Source organism: Alosa alosa, chromosome 15 (genome assembly GCF_017589495.1).
Source record: "Alosa alosa isolate M-15738 ecotype Scorff River chromosome 15, AALO_Geno_1.1, whole genome shotgun sequence".
Taxonomy (NCBI): domain Eukaryota; kingdom Metazoa; phylum Chordata; class Actinopteri; order Clupeiformes; family Clupeidae; genus Alosa; species Alosa alosa.
Genome location: NC_063203.1, coordinates 27,730,633 through 27,754,545, shown reverse-complemented (window position 1 = coordinate 27,754,545; position 23,913 = coordinate 27,730,633). Strand labels below are relative to the sequence as shown.

At 45.0% G+C, this 23,913-nt stretch overlaps 1 protein-coding gene across 8 annotated transcripts in view; it reads right to left on the bottom strand.

Moving 5' to 3' along the window:
* Nucleotides 1–23,913, bottom strand: part of LOC125308793 (spectrin beta chain, non-erythrocytic 4-like) — a 95,141-nt gene that overhangs the window by 40,690 nt on the left and 30,538 nt on the right. For all 8 annotated transcript variants that reach the window (XM_048265390.1, XM_048265391.1, XM_048265393.1 and 5 more), the window contains exons 15-21: nt 23,077–23,807; nt 21,954–22,091; nt 19,086–19,485; nt 17,540–17,896; nt 14,572–14,774; nt 12,277–12,367; nt 5,891–6,037 (exon numbers count right to left, since the gene is read on the bottom strand). In XM_048265390.1, coding sequence (XP_048121347.1) covers nt 5,891–6,037; nt 12,277–12,367; nt 14,572–14,774; nt 17,540–17,896; nt 19,086–19,485; nt 21,954–22,091; nt 23,077–23,807 — 2,067 coding nt within the window. The remainder of the gene's footprint in view (nt 1–5,890; nt 6,038–12,276; nt 12,368–14,571; nt 14,775–17,539; nt 17,897–19,085; nt 19,486–21,953; nt 22,092–23,076; nt 23,808–23,913) is intronic.

Sequence of the window (23,913 nt, the reverse complement as noted above, 5' to 3'; positions counted from 1 at the left end):
CTCCTGAGCACTTCAACCGTGACATACCTAACCATGTCAGCCATCATCTCACCCTGGCAAGACTTTGATGACTCCTGAGCACTTCAACCGTGACATACACGACCATGTCAGCCATCATCTCACCCTGGCAAGATTTGAGGACTAGAAATGTTTCCAGATTTGTTTTTGTTTTTTTTACTATTATTTTCTCTTCTTTGCAATGTGTCCTGCAAGTCTGTGTCTGTAGAGCATTTCTCTCATTAAATTAAATCAGAACGCTAATCTGTATCCATCACCAAATGCATAGATCCGGAAATTACATTCAAAGTTCCAAATGGCCCACAGATGCCTTTCCCACAAACACAGAGATGCATTCAAAACAACAACAACACAGCAAAGAAAGGCAAGGGCTTTTCCCATGTGCTTTTAGTTCCCTGAAAACACGTAAACAGTTAAATTGAGTGACTTTCACACAAAAACGTTGAAAATAAGGCATTCACCTTGAACGTTTGCCTTTGTGTACCAAACTGGAGTAACCTGCAAGCCAACCCGAATTTACCCTGCCCACAGAATCAGAGCTCAGGACATTCAGTCTGGAGACGCTCCACTGAAAAAGTCTTTATGCCCGGGCAAGCTGTGCGTGCTGTGTGTGTGTGTGTGTCTACGTCTGCCTCCTGTGAGTGTGTGGTGTGGGGTGTCTCTGATGAACACACTACTCAAGGCTGCTCTGTGGTTGCTGTCATGGCTGAGCTGACCTGCTTGCGGTGGCCTATCTGATTTACACCTCAAAGGCCTCATGCCTCCTCAGTTTAGTGACCTCTGTTCCCTAGCCTTCTCATGCCTCCTCAGTTTAGTGACCTCTGCTCCCTAGCCTTCTCATGTATCCTCAGTATACTGACCTCTGCTCCTTAGCCTTCTCATACTGACCTCTGTTCCCTAGCCTTCTCATGTGTCCTCAGTTTAGTGACCTCTGCTCCCTAGCCTTTTCATGCCTCCTCAGTATACTGACCTCTGCTCCCTAGCCTTCTCATGCCTCCTCAGTTTAGTGACCTCTGCTCCCTAGCCTTCTCATGCCTCCTCAGTTTAGTGACATCTGCTCCCTAGCCTTCTCTGCACCCCTCCTGTAGAACACTGGGGGCTGGCTAGGTCTATGCATGTGTCAAACCTGTATGAGTTAACTGAGAATACAGTGCCTATACAAAGTATTCACCCCCCCCCCCCTTTTATTGCTTTAATGAATGGAATTTTTGTTAATTTGGCCTTTTTAAACAATAATTTCCAAAAATCCCCTGTTTAATTTCTACAAAGTAATGTTAATTAATTAAAATCATATAATGCAAAATAAGCATTATATTTCTGTAAATTATTGTAAAAAAAGGCCAAATTAAATTGATCAAGATTCCATTTATAAAAGCAGTACAAGTGGAAATATCCAAGGGGGGTGAACAATTTGTATAGGCACTGTAAGTGGTCAAATGCAACCTTCAAAACACAACTATGCTAGGCAGGCATCCTTTCTAAGCTTTGGAACAAGTATGACTGTAGAATATGAAATGAGAATGACAAATACGTGCCCCCTTGCATAGAGGGTCCATGTATCTAGACAGCAGACTTAAAACAAAAGACTGACAGCACTGTTGCACAGCCCAGCTCGGAGGCCTGTCGGAGGTCTTGATGGCGGTCCTTGTCTCATCCTCCTCAGTTGGTCAGTGAGCCCTCACAGTAAGATATATTACTCCCCTTATGGGAGTCGTCTGTTGTGGTGCCTCTGTGCCCTTGTCCTCACTGAAGCAGCCACGCAGACAACCGTACCAATCTCCTCTCACCAGCTTGGGCCAGTCTGCACCGGCTGGACAGTAAATAGGACAGTATTGTGCTGAGTACACAGTCTGTACACAGAAATAATGTTTATGTGTGTGCGCACACACACACACAGTACACACACACACACACACACACACACACACACACACACACACACACACACACACACACACAAATAATGTGTATGTGCGTGTGCACACACACACACGCACACACATAGACTGCGCGTGCACACATGCACACACACACAGAGGACAGCACATGGGCACACATGCATGCATACCCACAAACACACACATACAGTACACACACCAAATCAGACACACAAACACAGAAAGTACATGGAAACTAGAACAAAAACACATGAAAGAAATTGCACATCCTCAAGCCCTGAATATCAGGATTCTACCATAAAAGGCAAGCTGCTGAATTCATGTCACCAGTGCATTATGCATGCGCTCTCCGTGCTGCACCGAACGGGCAAGTGTAGTGCCATCCACCCAGAGGAGAACAGAGGGATGCTGCCAGACTGCTCTAAAGTTTCTACACAAGGACGATCATCTAGAGTCTCTCTCTCACTCACTCTTTCTGTCTTTTTCTCTCTCTCTCTCACTCTCTTACTGTCTCACTCTCTCTCTCACACACACACACACACTCTCTCTCTCTCTCTCCTCTCTCTCCCTCTCTCTCTCTCTCTCTCTCTCACACTCTCTATATATATATATATATATATATACTCTCTCCTCTCTCTCTCTCTCTCTCTCTCTCTCTCTCTCTCTCTCTCTCTCTCTCTCTCACACACACAAGCTCTCTCTCTCTCTCTCTCTCTCTCTCTCTCTCTCTCTCTCACACTCCTCTCTCTCTCTCTCTCTCTCACTCTTTCTCTCTCTCTCTCTCTTTCTCTCTCTCTCTCTCTCTCACACTCTCTCTCTCTCTCTCTCTCTCTCTCTCTCTCTCTCTCTCTCTCCCTCCCTCTCTCCCCACTCAGGTCTATTTTAAAACAGCCCAGTTCAGGTTGCTTTTTTGGGGTGCGCGTGACACTTGAGAAAACAGCGGGCCCCAGGTGATGTTTCACCTGATGTGAGTCATGACTCCACCGCGTCCTACACGCCCCACTGTCAAGCACACTCTTAATGACATCACAAGGGCATGACTCCACTGCATCCTACATGCCCCACTGTCAAGCACACTCTTAATGACATCACAAGGGCATGACTCCACTGCATCCTACATGCCCCACTGTCAAGCACACTCTTAATGACATCACAAGGGCATGACTCCACTGCATCCTACATGCCCCACTGTCAAGCACACTCTTAATGACATCACAAGGGCATGACTCCACTGCGTCCTAAACACCCCACTGTCAAGCACACACTTTATGACATCACAAGGGCATGACACTTCATGCTTTTATTCTTTATAAATTTTTTGGCTGATGCTTTAATCCAAAGTGACTTACAGATGTCAATTAATTGCAGGGCCAGACTCCCTGGAGCTCACGAGTTTTCAGGCTACTGCATTCAAACCCTGTTTCACCACACTACCACCGCCAATTTTGGCATTCACCACACTGTCCCTGACACTCTGGAATGAATTCTGACCCAATTTTAGCCCTGTACAGTATCAGTCGGATCCAACCAACTTTTGATTTAGGCTGAATTCCACTTTGACTTTGACTTCGACTTCTCGTGTAAATTGAGCAGGTTCATGACACCCGATTAGAAGACGTAACAATGAATGCTCCAGTCTGATCCGATTGCACTTCTAGACTGTAAGAATTTTTGTCGGCTGTCTTGCAGTTTGAGCAGTCGAATGTACTGTGTGAGTACAGCAATCACATCCATTTGAAACATGTTGTGTGAGTTATGCGACTGAAAAAAAATGCACAGTGCCTGTCAGACTTAACACTCAACTATTTGGAGCTAGGCTGCTATATAGGCTCACTATGTATTAGGCCTACCAACGTTTTTAGAGCGGAGCGTTTTACACTAGGTGAGGCACTCACAAAGCACTCACAACAAAAAAGCACTTCTTCAGCTGCAGTTCAGAGGCATTGGCAACTATGTGACTCTATTACTTGGGTGGGAAAATAACTGTCACAACACGTTTCTCTCCGTCTCTCCACTGACACGGAGTTGAACTTCCCCCAGCCCTCTGAGCATGAGGATAGGAGTTGAACTTCCCCCAGCCCTCTGAGCATGAGGATAGGAGTTGAACTTCCCCCAGCCCTCTGAGCATGAGGATAGGAGTTGAACTTCCCCCAGCCCTCTGAGCATGAGGATAGGAGTTGAACTTCCCCCAGCCCTCTGAGCATGAGGATAGGAGTTGAACTTGGAGTTCGCTCAGTGACTGGAAACATACATCGGAGGAACACCAGAGAAGAACAACACCAGAGGAGGGATCAGGGGAATTCAATAAAGCTGAAAACAAAAACTGTCCCGAGTATCAGTGGGAATGTCAGTGTTTTGATTGATCACAAAAGGACTGTCTTTGTCCCTTCACTATCCTTTTCCCCCAAGGCCTCCAACCGCTACCCTCACTGACACCCCTCTGCTGAGCCAAGCAGCCCACAGGTTGAGAAAACAAGACAAACTTTTCGTCATACACAGAGACATCACTACCCTGGCTCCCAGCAAGATCTTAAACTGCCACAGAGCCATCACTACCCTGGCTACCAGCAAGATCTTAAACTGCCACAGAGCCATCACTACCCTACCAGCAAGATCTTAAACTGCCACGGAGTCATCACTACCCTACCAGCAAGATCTTAAACTGCCACAGAGCCATCACTACCCTACCAGCAAGATCTTAAACTGCCACAGAGCCATCACTACCCTACCAGCAAGATCTTAAACTGCCACGGAGTCATCACTACCCTACCAGCAAGATCTGAAACTGCCACAGAGCTCCATAGTGTTAGTGGTCTTTCACACATAGTAACAAATCATGTAACACTTAATCCAATGAGGAAGCACAGAGATTTTGACTTCAGCCTCAAATATGCAGTTTACAAGCTTAATCGTACGGCATCAGACTATCTGTCTTGCAGATTTGTATGAATTCACAAATATCAGCACATAAACATCTATGAAAAATGGCCACATCACAATGTAGTTTCCCTTGCAATTGTCAGCATAGCCAAGCATCACTACACCTGTGTCTTAAGCAATTTCTCTTCTTAAAATAAAACCAGACGAGGTCAAAGAGGACAACATTTTCAGAAAAAAAGTTAACAAAGACATGGTCACTATGTCACGCGGTAGAAAGCCGCCGTCCTGCACTATTTTGTGCTTACGGTGACAAACATGACATTCATGATCCATGGCAAGTCACCACCAAAGGAAAAGCACATTCAGCTACAAAGCCAGATGACATAGCCTACATATCTCCTGACGTACACAACAGGTCCGGTCCAGCTACAGCTTCATTATGTCATTCTGTTCGCATACACTTCTACTGAGTGTTACATTGTTTGGGCGATTCCGGCATTCAGTATGGTCATATGATCGGCAAAGAATACGAAGGTTTTGACATCATGCAAGTACTGTATATAGTCTCAACTATACAACGGTAAAAACTTGACATGCAGGGTAAAACTGGGACTCGTGCTAATCGTGTCATTCAAACAACCCACACAGTTTACTTTGCCAACATTAATGAATCCCAGTGAGTCTGTCATCTTGCAACGCTGGTAAAATCAGAACACCACATGTATGGTAAAAACCTTTCTGGAGTCATAATACAGTCTAACACCACACCACACCCCATGCCATCTTTCACTATATTGACACCAACAGGCAAGCTACACCAGGCACGTAACTGAAGCACTCTGTTCACTGTGCGTACTCTGCAACAATTAGCTTCCACTGTAATCAATGGAACTGGCTACACCAGACGTGTAAGTGGCGCGTTCATTCGGAAATAAAATAGACCAGTCTTCTAAAATGATTTTAGCGCTCCGCTAACGAAATGCTTCAGCTGTGCACCTCGTATAGCCTGTAACACTTAATGCTCTGTTACTTTTAAAGACAGCTGGTCAGTGGACAAGCAGGAAGTGAATTTGAACTAGTTAGTCGGTCCTCACCTTCTCGATCTTGTCCAGCCACTCCTTGTTCTGTGCCAGCTCGGCCATAAAGGCCTGGTGCTTCAGCCACTTCTTGTGCAGCTTCTGCATCTCGTCACGGGACGTGTCGCGCGCCATGAGCATCTTCTCTGCCACCCAGTCCCCTAGCTGGACATATAGGAGAGAGAGAGAGAGAGAGAGAGAGAGAGAGAGAGAGAGAGAGAGAGAGAGAGAGAGGGAGAGACAAAGAGAGAGAGAGAAAGAGAGCAAGAGGGAGGGAGAGAGAGAGAGATAGGGAGGACACGGACATTGTGAGATACTGTATTTCCGCATGCTGACAAATAAACAAACACTCTTAGAGGTACACATGTACACACACACACACACACACACACACACACACACACACACACACACACACACACACACACACACACACAAAGAGAGACAAACATGCAAGTGTCCACATAAACACAGCTAACAGTATCAACACACATTTACAGACTTGATAAAAGCATAACATGGTGTGAATGCACACACACACACACACACACACACACACACACACACACACACACACTCTAAAAGAACACTGAAGCTCCTAACTGACTCCCCTATCTGTGTACCCTGAGCAGGGATGTCTGTGTGTGTGTGTGTGTGTGTGTGTGTGTGTGTGTGTGTGTGTACCCTGAGCAGGGTTGTCAGTGGCGTATGGCCTGAGAGCTGAACAAACACAAGGAGCATGAGCAGCATGAGTAGGTCACCTGACACACTGACAGCACAGCACGCGCTCACCCTGTATATAGTACACACACACACACACACACACACACACACACACACACACACACACACACACACACACACACACACACACACACACTTCTCTCTCTGTCCATTCCTCAGTCCACTCACTCCACTCCACTCCTCCTATGGTGGCTTTTACTCACATGGAACATCCTCTATGCTTTCATTCCGCCATCCCTGCATTCCTTCATCCATCCCTCCGTCCACTCTCTCACTCACTCACTCGCTCGCTCATTCACTCACTCACTCACTCCACTCTTCCATGCTCCTACAGAGGCTCTCAGTCACATGTGTCCATCCATCCATCCATCCATCCATCCATCCATCCCTCCATCCATCTCTCCCTCCATCCATCCATCTCTCCCTCCCTCCCTCCCTCCATCCATATATCCATCCCTCCATCCCTCCCTCCGCATCTCTCCCTCCTCTTCCAGTCCCATAGAGAGGGTATGCTGATTACCAGTGATTATGGACGAGTCCTGGACCCTCGCACAGATAACGTCCGACGGGCGTCACATGCGTTTCTGCGTCCGCATCCTTAGCCTCAACCTCCGGCTAACGTGCCTCCAAAGCCAGCCACTGTACCAGAGCGTCCCGCCAGAGCAACGCTCCCCCCGCTCACACACACACACACACACACACACCACGCCGGAGAGCGGGAATGAGAACCAGCACGCGGAGGAAAAGACCGAGAGAGAGAGAGATTGATGTCCTCTGACTCCTACATTCCGCGGTCCGTTTCAATTTCAAATCCACGGAGTGGACACACACACACACACACACACACACACACACACACACACACACACACACACACACACACACACACACACACACACACACACACACACCGGTGACGAAAGACAGCAAGGTCGGGCAGAAGGAAAAGGATCAGAGGAAGAAAAAATCAAAACAATAAAAATGGTTCTGGCGCCCGGCACCTCCTCTCATTCATTCCCTTTCTGGTTCACGCCGTGAGCACAGCGAGAAGCGAGAGATGAGAGAGGGGAGAGAGAGAGAAATGGAGAGAGAGAGAGAGAGAGATGGAGAGAGGAGCAGAGAGGTGCCCTGGATGCTGGGCTGCTCTGATTATTGATGCTGTGGGAACGCTGAGGTGGAGGGAGGGGGCGGCGCTCAGCAGAGAGGGAGAGGGAGAAGGAGAGAGGGAGGTAGAGAGAGAGAGAGAGAGAGAGAGAGGGAGGGAGGGAGGGAGGAGAGAGAGAGAGAGGGAAAGAGGGGGAGAGAGAGAGAGAGAGGGAGAGAGCAAGAGAGAGATTACAAGGGAGAGGGAGAGAGAGAGGGAGGGCACAAGAGAGAGGGAGGGAGGGAGGGAGGGAGAGTTTTTTCTCTCCTCCTCTTTGGAGGCGGTGTAGCCTCTCTCAGTGAGCTCTCAGAGCTCGTGCATTTCCATATTGTCTTTTTCCCCCATTGCTCTCCACCCCCACCCCTTCTCTTACTCTCTGACTCTTCCCACAAAACACACACACACACACACACACACACACACACACACATATATATATTAGTGCTATATATTATATATATTAGTATCCTGTCTGTGCAAATACTGGGCTCTTGTAAACATGCTGCAGCACTAGCCAGCAAACAGAGTATCAGCATCCAGACAGGGGGAGAGGATCCACGCAAGGCAAGGGAAGAGGAGGGAAGAGTGAGAGAGGGAAGAGGGAGTCAAATAAACCATACAGGGAGAGAGAGAGAGAGAGAGAGAGAGAGGAGAGAGAGAGAGATGGAGGAGAGAGGGAGGGGAGACTCAAATAAACCATACAGGGAGAAAGAGAGGAGAGAGAGAGATGGAGGAGAGAGGGAGGAGAGACTCAAATAAACCATACAGGAGAGAGAGAGAGAGGGAGGAATGAGTCAAATAAACCATACAGGGAGAGAGAGAGAGAGATGGAGGAGAGAGGGAGGAGAGACTCAAATAAACCATACAGGGAGAGAGAGGGGAGAGGGAGGAATGAGTCAAATAAACCATACAGGGAGAGAGAGGGGGGGTCATTTCTGGGTGTCACTAGGGACCTCACACTGCACGTGAAGCTCACCAGCCAAAGACAAACATGGGCCCGGCTTCCCGATAACGGTGGATACACGCACTTACGAGGGTTTTCTACGATTCATCTTACGATCGTTCGTTTGGTTTTTCCGACTGTTTCTCGAACATGCTAGTAGCGCAAACGCGCGTGCACTGCTCTTAAGATGCTCTTAAGGGGAGCTGTCCATGTTAATAGTTCTGAAATATCCTCTAATTTGATGGTGTCGTCAGGTGACTGCACGTCACAGCTATAGGCCTACCGTTTAAACTTCGCTTCTACGCATTAATTCACATCAATACCAACATAGAAAAACTTTGAGATCCGCATCCCAAGTAGGCTATACACCACACACAGACATCCGCATGTAAGCATCCCAAGTAGGCTCTACACCACACACAGACATAAATAATAATTATTTAAGATTAGATTGTTGCACCTTTTATGTCTGTGTCACTTAAAAAGACGTATGAAGATAAGAAAGAGGTTGAGTAAGGCTTAAATAACATATAATTTAACAATAGATTTTAACGCAACACATACTAAACTACATGTTCCTTTCTCTGCATTTACCTCATAGGTCTAATAAAATATAGCCTTCACATAACAAAGATAATGGCAATGTCTCGTTTCATAACTTGATTGCATTTTTGTCCACTCACAAAATGTTTTTACACGCACGTTGCGAAACAAAAACGGCTGAAGTGGGCGCAAAAGCGTTAGTACATCTGGCCCTTTGTCTTTTAGGGACCAAATACAGTATAACCAGCGAGGAAGTCTCTTTCTTTTAAGCAAACAAATATCACTGGGACCAAAATATCACTGGTGGGGACTGAGGAACTCATTGTATTTTAGGGAACACAGTGTTGAGAGGCTGAACACAATTCAGGCGTATTTGTTTCGCAACGTGTGCATAAAATCATGGCGAGGTATGTACAAACAGGCCGCACTGAGATAAAAGTGCAGACTGCCTGTCACGGGAGCTGAAAATGGCAAATTGCGTTTTTCCGTGTCATGCATATGCATTCATGGGAGGGCCAAGGGGAAAGTGGAAGTTTACCGTAAAGAGATGGGAGGGGAAGCGTAAAGAGCGCCTAACTATGCATTCCGTGGTATGTACAAAAACTGCCCGTGAAAGCGCATGTCTATTCTGCGCCTAAATATCTCCGCCTTGTAAAAGCAGGTGTTAATCCAAATTGTGGTTAAATGCGTCAATATGCATGGACGGATTATGAACTTTTGAGCCCCTGGGCCCAGATGTATTAAGGGCCCCCCACCAATTGTCGCATATGTGGGAGGGGGGGTTAGGGGGTCCTCCCCCAGAACATTTTTAATTTGTTTAATGTGATTTCCTGTATTCTGGTGCATTCTGGGGATGGCTAATACTAAATTCAATGAGATTCATAGCCTACATCCTGATTTGTTGATATGGAGGCAATGATTCCATGCAAAGGCTTGGGCTTCAGGGCCCCCAGACCCCTTGGGCCCCTGGGCCTGGGCCCGGTAGGCCCGTGCAGTAATCCATCCCTGTCAATATGAGAACCTTTCAAAGACAACAGAATCACAATTTAGAGCACCAGTTTTGCGTCTTTGTACTATATAAAAAGCAACCTTAACTTTCGTTGGCCTTTCCGATGTCTTACTTTCACTTTCACGTCTTCCACTTAAACTTTCCTACTTGCTAGATTTGACCAATCTTCCATAGCCTATGTGCACAAATAGTTTGAGTAGAACTATACTGATATTCATTATCTCCCTGCTTGTTGACATCTTATCATGTATTGTATTATTTCATGATCGCTAAACATTTGATTCTTTTTAATGTTGTCATCAGTTAATTTCATTCAACTGCGCTTGTGTGTAGGCTATGCCGCTCAGTTGTGGACGTTCGTAAATTACAGTAGGTGGCGGAGAAAGTCGCAGATTACCCAATCAAGTGAAAGTTTGATAAATACCAAGTCTCACAGCATTTGTTATCTGCGGTTTGTCCATGGCACTGATATCACTATGTTCGCAAATGTACGTATAATGTATCTGGCCCTGAGAGTAAGATGGTTGAGGAGGATCCTCCTTACCAGGAAATAAGACTTCTCCCCTGGTTGAATACAAGATGAGATAAAGTGGTGAATAATTGAACGGAGGATGAGAGAGAGAGAGAGAGAGAGAGAGGTTGAAAAAAGAGAAGTGAGGGGGAAAAAGCTCTGAAGATTCTAAATAAAGCTCTGTGTTCCGGGCAGTGGTGGGAAACTGATGAAAATCCCCTCAGCCAATCATAATCTGCGCAATAAGATTCTGGATTATGACCCATCAATAAAAAAATGAGCAAAATGAGCTTAATTCTTGTAGTTTTAAGAAATGAGAGAAGGCAAACGTCTGAAGTGAGCGCTGGCAGGATTAGCAGGGATGAAAGAGTGAGCTGTTTCTAAGCACTGGCAGCTTTTAGGCTCTTCGAGCAGGAGTGTGCAGTCGAGCGGACTGAGAACTGTGATGCTAATCGATACTGTAGCTCTCATATAAGACTGAGCACAGCCACAGGGAGGTCACAACTCAAAGCAAAAACTGCTAAAGGGCCTATGTGTAGGATTCCAGCTGTCCTGAATGCACCATCACATTTGCAGTGGCACTTTTCCATTGGCTTGCATGGTATTCAATACAGGGCTGAGGTGCTGGTGGTGGCACTGCAAGAGAGTGTGTTCCCACGCTCACCCCACATTCCAAAAGGCACAATCAGTATGTATTGAACTGTATTGTATATACATTTGTATAAGTTTCAAGTCAGGACAATGCCATAGCACTTCAATAGCAGTTCAAAAGCATAATGTAACTGACTGGAGCGCATCTGACATGAGCCTGGCACTCACCGCCCCATGCCCATCAGGGGATGGATTAGCCAATAATCACCCTAGCCTAGCATAAAGGACACAAATCTCTCAGAACTCTCAAGGTCTCAACCAATCCGACAACACAAAATCCACATTGCTCATGTTCCATCAACAAGATTACACAAGTGATTAAACCAAAACGCCCAAAATGATGATTGCATTGCCAACCCTCGGCTGAAGCAGACACTTTTCAGTCAGTTTTGGGAAACCATTATCAATCCCATCTAATCAAGTTAAGCCAATGTAAGTATGCAATTCTAGATTTAGATTTCTAAATGTCAAGACAGACCAGTTTGTTTAATGGAATTTAGACGTGTGGCCCAATGTGAGTTCAGCATTTAGCAACAGCAACCAATAGTGAAAAAAATGTCTGACAAATATGTATTTCACACAAACAAACCTCAAATACATCATCAACAGCATCCCAAACATGATCAGGCTACAATCCCGCCCAAGTATCTTTCTGCCGACGCTCCTCTGTTACAGACACAGACTTCTTACTCAGTCAAGTGCAGACACACACAAACACACACACACACACACACACACACACACACACACACACACACACACACACACACACACACACACACACACACACACACACAAACACACACAGACGCACACACACGCACACACACTTCACCAGGTTGATAAGAAGTGTCCATACCTCATGGCAGTCCTGCAGGAAGCTTTGTAGTTCCCACTGGTCATTGAGTTTACTGAGCCACTGCTGAGCCAGCTCCCGGTTCTGGTTTCCCCTACAATGGAAAGAACATAACATATCACAACACAACACCATCACAACACCATCACCATCACCATCTAAGCTTAAGTTCAAGTGTAAGTTTACGGATTCAGCAGATGCTTTGAGACAAAACTATTTACAAAACTCATTTTGTAGTTTCCATAGTATACAGTAGCTTTTGTTGATCAGGGCTGCCAAACCCTGGAGAGACTGGACAAATTACTACATATTACAGTTTTTTTCAACTGCTTACACACTAAATCTTTGCTTCTCACACAATTTTCTAAACATGTCTACCAAACATCATAACCCCACACCAAATCTGCAAAACCATACACTAATTCTCAATGTTTGACTCAGTTTTCAATGTACTAAAAAACATTTTGCAAAACACCACACACAATTTTCTACCTAACACACAACAATCTAACAGGAAGTAACTTGATTTCGTTTTTCAAACACAACCCATCAAAATGCCACTAAATCACCAGTGCTTCACTCTCTCTCTTCACATGTGTAAACACTCATTACTTTACTGAACACCATCCAGTCATTGCCTTAGTATAGGCCTATAAATAGACACTCTATATGTAGGTATGGATTGTAGTATAGGCCTATGAATAGACACTCTATATGTAGGTATGGATTGTAGTATAGGCCTATAAATAGACACTCTATATGTAGGTATGGATTGTAGTATAGGCCTATAAATAGATATACTCTCTATCTGCTCCTAGAGGATTTCCGGTTGAAATGTTCAGAACCAATGAACTTCAACTTTGAAAGGAAAATGACAGTAATCAGACTTTAGCTTACACTACAGTAATGTTCTACAAAAAGTCGACTTAAAGGAAAATTCCGTTTTTTAGCACTTTACTGTATATTTCAACTTCTCTGTGTAGATACCATTTTACTTTCACTCTTCTACGGAAATACATAAAGCCGATGAAAGACAGAAGAGCTTTAGGTTTTGAGCAACAGTGTGTACATAATGTATCCAAAATGTCATATTATGACAAAAGTGTGTGAGGCGAATGTTTGCTTTAAACATGTGTTTTTGGCATTTTGAATGTTGTGTGTCATTTTGCTGGAGATTTGAGGCATTTTGCATTTTGTGTGAGTAATTGTGGGTTTTGTGTGTGGAGTTTTGAAAAATAGACACAGAGTTTTGAAAACGTGTGTAAACAGTTGTAAAAAACTGTAATACATTAATAAGTTACTATATTGTGTAAATATGTTATAAATATGCTAATTAATTGTGTATTTCAGGTAATATCAATAAATTTATGATAGATAGATTTGTGTTCACAAAGTTTGTGTTAACATGAACTGTAGTTGTGCTGTATGATTAAATATAAACCCTGTCATCAGATGATTTATTCCACAGATCAGAGTGTAATCCTGATATTGCATTATGTCTGGTGGAGCAGCAGGGAATACGTCATTCATAAAATGTTTGAACAGGAAACAAATGAAATGAAACTAAACCCATTACTCCACCCCCATCTCTCTCTCTCTCTCTCTCTCTCTCTCTCTCTCTCTCTCACACACACACACACACACACACACACCAGGGGGATTTCATGCTCTGTGAATAAGTCCATTCATGCTGGCTTGAGTCCTGGCACGGGCATATGCTTTTGTTCACCCTGTTCTCACACACACTGTGACACTTCACTACAGTCCGTGTCTCCATCTCCACACAAAGAGAGAAAACAGAAGCACTGGAGAACGTGGCGACACCATAATGTCTAATTATAAAAAGAAAAAGCTGTTAGCTTGTCATTCTTCGCCTTGTGTCATCACTTTGCCACATGTCTTTATCAACATGGAAAAAGTGAAATACCTTACATTTGGGGATTAAACTGCCTTAATGCCCAAGTCTTAATGCAGAGAGGCATTTTTAAACAAAAAGTATTTTAATCCAATAATTAAAAACAGACAGTTTTGGGGATTAGCAGCAACAGTATACTCTCCTTCTGAAGAGGTGCGTCTGCGTTTTACCTATTTCAGTGGGATTGGTTTGAGGTGCGTACGCGTTTTACCTATTTCAGTGGGTAGGTTTGTCACGTCGTGACAGGCTTTGATTTTTGTTTGTTCAATTATGAAGAACACACATACAATTTAGAAATCCTTGCATTACAAATCACCAGCAGTCTGTCGAATACAACTGTGTACGTACGCTCGCAGGTCAGGGGATGTGGTGAGTACACTGACCTGTTGGCGAGGGTGTCCACGCGCTCCTTGATGCGCTCGGAGTAGATGTTGCTCTGGCTGATGAGGCTCTCCCCGGCCTCGATGACGGCCTTGATGCGGTGCAGGTTGAGCTCCATGGTGGTGGTGAACTCCTTGTGCTTCTTGATGGCCGCCTCCACTGTCTCCACTGTGGTGGGCAACTCCACGTGAGCCAGGCCTGACTCCTGGGGGGAGGAGGAGGAGGAGGAAGAGGAGGAGGAAGAGGAAGAGGAGGAGGAGGAGGAGGAGGAGGAGGAAGAGGAAGAGGAAGAGGAGGAGGAGGAGGAGGAAAAGAAGAAGAAAAGGGAGAATGAGGAGGAGGAGAAAGAGAAGAAGGAGGAGGAGGAGGAGGAGGAGGATGAGGAAGAGGAGAAAGTGGAAACAAGAGTGTTACAGACACAACCTTGATGCTGCGGTAAGAGTCTAAATCAGATTGGAGTGGCACTGTCCAACTATATCTCCCATCATTTTCAGAAGGGATTATAATTAAAACCTCAACTTAAGAGAGCTTGGTCAACTTTGTTTAGAAGAGCTTTCAGATTTTCAACGCACACAGTTGCTTTTCTGCATTTACAATCCAGCCATTGTTTGCAAAAACATTCTAAACGTTCCAAATGATAACATCTCAAGCTTGTTAGGCTCTTTGCATAATTAATTTTAGTGGAAAATAACCACACAAATTTGAGAAAGAAAATGACATGGAATAAAACTCAAATCAAAGCTTTCCTTTCTCCCTCTAGAGTGCTGATTTTGTGCGATGATAACATGACACCTTCCCTTAAAAGTCTAATTAACTACATGCTCATTAAGGCCACACTATTGCCTGGAGCAATATTAGAGGCAAATTCATTAGCGATCTCATTGCATGTTAACCTCAGATGCCTTCATGTGAAGCAGAAGCAGATATGCAGATAATGTGATCCTAATGAATATGGAAGTCATGAATAGTTACTATAGAGCTGCTCCCTCCCATCTCTCTCTCTCTCTCTCTCTCTCATCTCTCTCTCTACCTCTTTCCCATTTCTCTCCATCTCTCTCTCCCTCTCTCCCATCTCTCTCTCTCTCCATTTCTCTCTACATCTCTCTACCTCTCTCCCATGTCTCTCCCCCTCTCTCCCATCTCTCTCACTCTCCAACTCTCTCTTTCCCATCTCTCTCCATCTCTCTCTCCCTCTCTCCCATCTCTCTCTCTCTCTCTCTCTCTCTCCTTCTCACTCTCCCTCCCTCTCTCCCTGACACAAATAATAGTAGAAATCCCTTGGCCTCTTGTTCTGTGCCTGCGGGCACAGAACCACAGTAGCACTGTGCAAGCGAGCAAACGAGCAGCGAGCAGTCTGGCTCGTAGACCCAGGAGGACACATGCTCTGACACACGTACGGAGAGCCCTGGGAGACGTGATCTGACATTCAGCCCAGTCTCGCTCCACTCCCGCACTGAGCGACTGCCTCATTGCCTCGCGCTCTGACTGAGTGTTTCATAATTGGCCATGTCTATCTATATTCTAGTATCCAATGTAAAACACAAAGTCCTTAAACTTAAAAATATTTCTATTCATTATAATTCTCGAATGTAAGCTAGCTGAACTGAGCTCAAGTCGCTGTCTCCCAAGCCACAACTTTTATGGGGATTTGGGATTTGCTCTGCAGGTGTGTCTGGCCAAGAGGCCATTGAATTTTCAATGTCCCTAAAACATGGGCACGCAAACACAATCGCTAATCCGGTATGGACATGTATTTCTTTGGAATTGAATTGAAACAACTGCGTTTAAAACCTTCGTTTACAAGATTGTTACATTTCTTAAATGATTTGGTAAGAGTTTAATGCACCAATTTAAGTTTAATTTCACTGCTAATTTTAATTTCCGCCCCTGCTGAAAGTTGTAAGTCAATGAATCTTTTCCAGACCCACTCTCAATTGAGAAGAGTCTGGTGTCAACGAGACTAATTATATGGATCTTATGTGGAGACTTGCGCTGATGAAAAGTAAAACAAAAAACTACGAAGCCAGACTGGCGTGTAAGACCGAAAGATTACTACCTGCTTAGTACAACTTAAAAATAACATAAAGTACAAATATGATGAATGGGGAGATCAAAGGATTAATTTCAGCAGTACAGTCACAGCTTCAAAAGCAAGCCTTCACCGCTTGATATAATTAAGCCATTAAGCCACTCCAATCACCAAAGACAGGGACCAGGACACAAATGTCCGGAGATGAGGGGCCAACACACAAATGTCCGGAGATGACTCCCAGATGTTGGGTCTGCTTTAGCTTCTCCTTTGGCCTGGACCAGGACCTTGCATGAGTTTGATATACACATGACAGACCCCTTTGTCCAGTTTTTACACTAATGAATTCCAGCCCTGCAGATCAGACTCACTGCACTGTGCCTTGGTCCTTTCTCTCCTCCGTCAGAGAGATCAGTGGGTTATCATGCAACCATTTCTGATGTAGAATGTTTTGTGGCATATTAGTAAAGAAAACTCCCCTTTTTATATTATTTACGGATTTATTGCATTGATGTTGAAGCACAGCTTTTCTTGTACTTATATTTATGTCAAAACCATAGGGTTTTAGTTTTGACATCAACAGCTTTAACAGCTTCAAACTCTTTTGTGCTTTGCTATTACGTAAAGTTTATCTGAAGTAAAATACTTCATTGGCGCATCAGTGGTTCAGTCTCTCTCTCTCGTTCTCTCTCTTTCTCTCTCTCTCGCTCTCTCTTTCTCTCTCTCTCTATCTCTATCTCTCACATAGTGAGGAAGGCCTTGGCCTGCTTCACGCATGAACAAGTGAGTTAAAGTAAAAGTTTTATTAAAGTTTAGCTAAAGTAAACATATTGTTACTGTAACGTTGTGCTAAAGTAAAAGTACAATTAAAGTTGAACTAAAATAAAAGTTTCATTGAAGTCTAGCTAAAGTCAAAGTCTTCCTTGGAGCGTCTCTCTCACCTGGTTGTTGAGGAAGGCCTCGGCCTGCTTGACGTCGCGCATGAACAGGTGGAAGATGTGCGCCTGGACGAGCACCTCTCGGCGGCTCTCCCACATCTCCAGCAGCTTGTTCCAGCCCACGTCCAGCTTCTGTAGCCACTGCTGCAGCGCGGCATAGGGCAGCGGCGCCTCCTCGGCCTCCAGGAGCTCGCTGACCGCCTGCAGGCGCTCGTAGTCCTCCTCGTAGCGGCCGATCTCCTCCTTGAGCGACGCGTGGCAGTTGATGAGCCGCTCGGCCTCCTCCAGCGTGTTGGGCAGCTCGTCGGCTGCCGCCGCCGTCTGTGTCTGGACCAGCCACGTCAGGAAGGAGTCCAGGTCCTGTGGAGAGAAAGAAACGCATGTTACGCCTCAGAAGAGGGCACGTTTGTACAGTGGAGTTTGGTTATATGTTTATACTTATATTTACCATTTCTGCTGTAAGTGCATGTTGTGTGTGATGTCTGTATGCTACTGAGACCTTGAATTTCCCCTTGGGGATCAATAAAGATCTATCTATCTATCTATCTATCTATCTATCTATCTATCTATCTATCTACGTTCCTGACCGCACCTAACGTCCAGGTCATGAGTCTGATGCACATTACCCTTCAGAGGAGAACATGTTCCTAATGTCTAATGTAAGGGGTCTGATATCAAGGGAACACACATATTATTGTCTGCACATCCTCTAAGGTTCTTTGAATGAAAGGATCTGCTACTTTCATAAATGTAACAGAAATGTAATTCATTAGAAATCACAATGATAACCATGGCATGGAGTTCCATGAGATAACTAATAAACAGTGATAGCCAATAATATAATGGAATTCCTGTGATTTAATGGTACGCATCAAAGACAGATAGGCTTAGATGATGGGTATCTCTCCATAAGAGGACACTTCTAGGCTCTTGTAGTGAAACACCTCATCCTCATGTTGCCTGTTACACTTTAAAAGGTGATGTGTCTGTGTGTGCTCAGGGACAACACATTTTGTGTCAATTTCAACACAGCAATTGTGTGGCTGGCTGGGTGAAAGACAGTTTAAAATACAGTTTTTTTTGTTAGATAGCTAAAATTTATCTTTAACCTTTCACCCAGCCACACATACAGTACAATAATCTACTTACAGAAGAGATAAAGTTAGAACACACATGTGAACACACTAAAAATAAAGTTAAAACACACATGTGAACACAATAAAGATAATTTAGAATACACATGTGAACACAATAAAGATAAAGTTAGAACACACATGTAAACACAATAAAAATAAAGTTAAAACACACATGTAAACACAATAAAGATAATTTAGAACACACATGTGAACACAATAAAGATAAAGTTAGAACACACAGATGTGAACACAATAAAGATAAAGTTAGAACACACATGTAAACACAATAAAAATAAAGTTAAAACACACATGTAAACACAATAAAGATAATTTAAAATTACACATGTGAACACAATAAAGATAAAGTTAGAACACAGTCCTTGTAAGAACGCACGTAAAGGCGATCTGCTGACCTGGATGAACTGCTGTAGCCGCCCCGCCACGGTCAGCGAGTCCTCGCAGCCCTGCAGCGTCCTCTTGAGCTCCTCCCACTCCAGGCTGATGCCCTCGAAGGGCACGAGCACCTCGACGGCCTTGTCCGGGTGCGCGGTGGCCAGCTCCTCTGCCTCCTGCTGCAGGTGCAGCAGCTTGGGCTCCAGCACGGAGAGAGCGCCCTCCATGGTGGAGAGGCGGCGCTGCAAGGCCAGCACGCTGCCCAGGTCGCTGCCCACGTACTGCGTGGCGTCGATGGCCTTGCGCTTGTCCTGGATCTGCGACTTGATCTCAGCGCACTCCAGCAGGTAGTTCTGGATGCGCAGAACCGAGTCCAGGTGGTCCTTCTTGTGCTCCACCAGTTCCACGATGCGGTTCCACCTTTTTTGGGCACAGAGAACAGAGAACGTTTCACGGCTCTGATATGAGATTATTATCCTGAGGTGCTTGAGTTTACCTGTGATTAGATATGAACTGTGTGTCCATAATTTATGGTAAATTATACAATGGCTAAAGTAAATAGTAGACAGTCTGTAAAGGACACAGCATAATTAACTGTGATTCTCATTTCAAACTAAAAACTAAATATTACTTCTGACAAAAAACTTATCCAAAGATAACCATACAGTACATCTGTAGCACACAAATTTAAGTCAAAACTGATCATAAAAATTGAGGTAGATTTAAAAGTCAGTCAATATTAATACCTTTACCGTAATTTCCCAACTATTAGCCGCGGCTTATACATTCATTTAGTTGTAAATGAATGTTTAACACAAGGGGGCAGTTAATATGGTATTAATATGGTTTTGTTTCTTTTAACTTGCAAAAACATTGTCCTGCGGCTTATACACAATGCGGCTACTACACAGGAAATTACTCTATCACTACAAATTATTACAGCAGGTATATTATTATCTTTTTGTGACGACAGTGACGACCTAAACGCAGGCCGAGGAGGGCACCAGAGAGAGGCATCGGGGTGTGTTAACTTCAGCGCCCCGCGTGGCAGCCCAGATGGTCCTGCCGAGAGATGCCGTCTCTGCCAAGGTCGGAGCACAGGCGCCCAACACGGCCTCCCGCACCCGCTCAGTCGTCACACTCCCCTGGCTCAATATGGCCGCCCTGGAGCCCAGCCAGCCAGCCAGCCCGCCACGGGCACTCGCCCGCCACCCAGGCCCGCCGTCGCCACCAGAGCGCCAGAGCAACAGGCACAGGGGGCACTAGAGACGGGCGTCTGAAGGGCTCTCGAGGGTCATCTGCGTCACAGAGACCCAGGCTCCTTCAGATCAGAGGGGACTACGACAGGCTTTTTTTGGTAAGCAGGAAACTCTAAAAATAGGGATACTGAACGTAACAGAATCTGATCTCTTGGGTAAAGTGTATCCATTTCGATATACTGACACCATGTACAAGCGGTTTGTTTCCCCAGCACTGTAGTGTTTATGCATGGGATTCTGAAACGAGTCTGAATGACTACCTTGCACCTAGTCCTATATTCCTGATAGCAGATTTCCATCATCCACCAAGGTCATTTACAACATTAACAATGTCTACACTGAATTTCAATTAAATTGTAATCAATGTCCTGTTATTTTAAAATATTTTTAAAACAATTTGCTTTTCCTTCAAAACCAAAGACGTTTCTAAGTGACCTCCAAGTGCTAAATGGTAGTGTTTAACTATATTTCGGCTTAGTGTAGTGTGTAAATATGACACTGTCTTGTATTGTGTAAGTAAATCTGTCTCACAAGCAATGGACAATCTGCAGCAATCTTTCAATGCATTGCAAAAAGCACTAATTAATCTTAAATTAGTTTTAAATGCAAACAAACTAAATGTATGCTGTTTACAAGGGTGAGGGACATTGAGTTTAGTAAACTGCATCTTACCACCTTAAACGACAACAAAATTGAGCAAGTTTCTGTATACAAGTACCTGGGCATCTGGCTTGACGACAAACTGAACTACTCATTTCATACTGATTACCTAGCGAAATAGCTAAGGCAAAAGATTGGTCTCCTTTACAGACACAAAACAAGTCTTCCCATGCCATGCAGGAAAAGGATTGTTGAAGCTGTCTTTTTGCCATTGCTGGATTAAGGAGATGTTATTTATAAGAATGCTACCCTTACTTCTCTTGATACTGTCTATCATTCGGCTATCAGATTTGTAACTGGCTCTGTACATATACAAAGCCATCATGAGTAAACTCACACCCTACATCTCTTCACTGCTACTCTGGCCGTCACATGTCCACCATACCCGCTCTTCTAACCATCTCCAGCTCAGAGTTCCCAACGTTCACTCTGAACTTGGTAAGACAGCCTTTAGCTTTGATGCCCCTAGAACCTGGAACTCAGCCCAACAGTCCCTTGGTCTAAGCTCGCTCATCTCTTATGGCTAGTTAAAAGCTTTAATTTCAAATCTCCCCAGCCCAGTCTGTAATTGTTTTACTTGACCTCTTAACTACGCTTTTACCTCATTGCCATTTATTGGACAAATTGTTATATTTTTATTGTATTTTATTTATCTATTTACTAATTCTTTTATTGTGTGTTTTATTGATATTTTATGAATTCACCTACAATGATTTGTTAGTGGCCTACACTGGCCTTATATTTTGATTACTATGTATCTCGGCTACACTGGAAAAGAGGACTGCCCTCAACTGTATTTCCGAGCATGAAATAAAGGTTGAATAAATGAATGAATGAATGAATGAATGAAAATATGACAACACTGGGCTTCATACAGTATGTTTTTCTAAAAGAGTGGTTTGTTTCACCAACACAGCGGTGTTGAGAGAGTGCGGTGCTGTGCTGTGACTGTGTGCTGCTGCAGCGTACCGGCTGTTGAGGTGGTCCTGACAGCCTCTGACCTCAGTGGAACTGGGGTGGCCGTTGTCCAGGAGCTGCTGCACTATTTGATTGACATCCAGTATTCTTCCCATCAGGCTGTTCATTTCCTGGTCGAGGCTCTCGAACCTAACAAGGGTAGCAAGGGGAAGTCTTAATGAGAGGCCCTCAGAATTCAATTAAACCATTCATGAATTGTAAAAAAAACGAGAAAGTTAAAAATGAAAGTGAATGACAGAAACTTAAGAAAATACCATTGTATTTCTGTGTGAAGCATTTCACATGTTAAATAGCCACGTTAAAGAGTGTCAGTAAATGCATCCAGGGTTCCCACTAAGGCAAATGTAAAATCCCATGACTTTTCTCTGAATTTCCATGACTAATGTACCCTATGTACCGACCAAAGATTCCAGAGAAGCAGCGTAGTGTTCCAGAATCTTTGACTTTCTTTGAATTGAGAAATTAATAAAGCAGGAATAGCCACAACCACTCAAGCATGCAGTAATGGAAATAACCCAGTAAATACCAATCTTGCCTGGAAATATATTTGTATTAATTTATTTTGGCAAGAATATTTTAAACTGTGAAAACAAAATTCCATGATATTCCATGTCTGGAACCGATTTCCATGATAAAACAAAATCCATGATATTACAAAAATTCCATGACCCGTGGAGCCCTGTGCATCACTACAGGGGTTCTTGACCCCATCAGTGCATGTGACTATGTGATAGCCTTTTATATTACTACCAGAGAGCTACTAGAGACACACTTCACTCCCTGCAATGCCATATCTCTTACTAGACCCTGTGTTACTGTACCTCTGGTAGAAAACAGATGTTTCTCACAGCAGTGCACAAGAATTCCAACGGAACTGTAATATCCAGTGCCTATGCAAATGGCATAAATCTGTCTGTCTATGTGTCTGTTTATTTTCATTAGTGAGCATTGTGGTGTGTGTGTGTTACCTGTGTGCCACTACCTTCACATCTATCTATCTATCTATTCGTCTGTCTGTCTGTCTGTCTGTCTGTGTGTTACCTGTCTGTCTGCATGTGCCACCATCTTCACATCTATCTGTCTGTCTGTCTGTCTGTGTGTCTGCGTGTGTTACCTGTGCGCCACCACCTCGACGTCCTCCAGCCTCTCGGGCACCTCCATCTTGTTGAGCCACTGCTCCTTCTCGTCGATCCAGACCTCGCAGGCGTTGACCTCACTGAACATGTGGTAGACGGCGAGTGCGTCGTGCAGCCACTGCTGCCGCAGGACGGCCACGTCCACCACCTCGGCGTACAGCTGCTCCACCTCGGCCGTGCGCGCCTGCACCTCCTCCAGCTGCCTGTAGGGCGGCGGCAGCGAGGCGGCATGCTTGCGCAGGGCGGCGGCGTTGGCGCGGTGCTTCTCCAGGCTCTCGCGCACGCACCGGTGCTTCTTGAGCAGCGAGCGCGTGGAGTACTCGTCGTGGCCGAAGTCCTCGCTGGACACCAGCCGGTAGATGTCCTGCAGCCACGCCAGCAGGTCGTCGGACTCGGCGGCGAACTGGAAGAAGTCCAGCGCCTCCTGCAGGTGGCCGAGGCGCAGCGCGGCCTGTTCCTCCAGGCGTTTCCACTCGCCCTTGGCCTCCATGACGCGCTCCTGGATGCCGGCCGTGCCGAAGCTCTTCTGCGTGAGGATCTGCTTGCCCTTCTTCATGGTCTGCTGCAGCAGCGAGCGCCGGCTCAGCAGCTCCCCCGCCAGGCTCTTGTGGTTCTGCAGCAGGCGCAGCACGCTGCTCAGATCCTTGCCGCACGTCTGCGCCGACAGGATGGACGTCTTCTCCCGGATCCACGCCTCCGACTCCTCCAGCTGTCACCATGGCGACACAGTTTTTAAACACTCCTCTCAAACAAGGCACAACAACAGCTGGCTAAACACTGAGCCTGAAGAGAGTGCGATTGTCATCTGCAGTTCA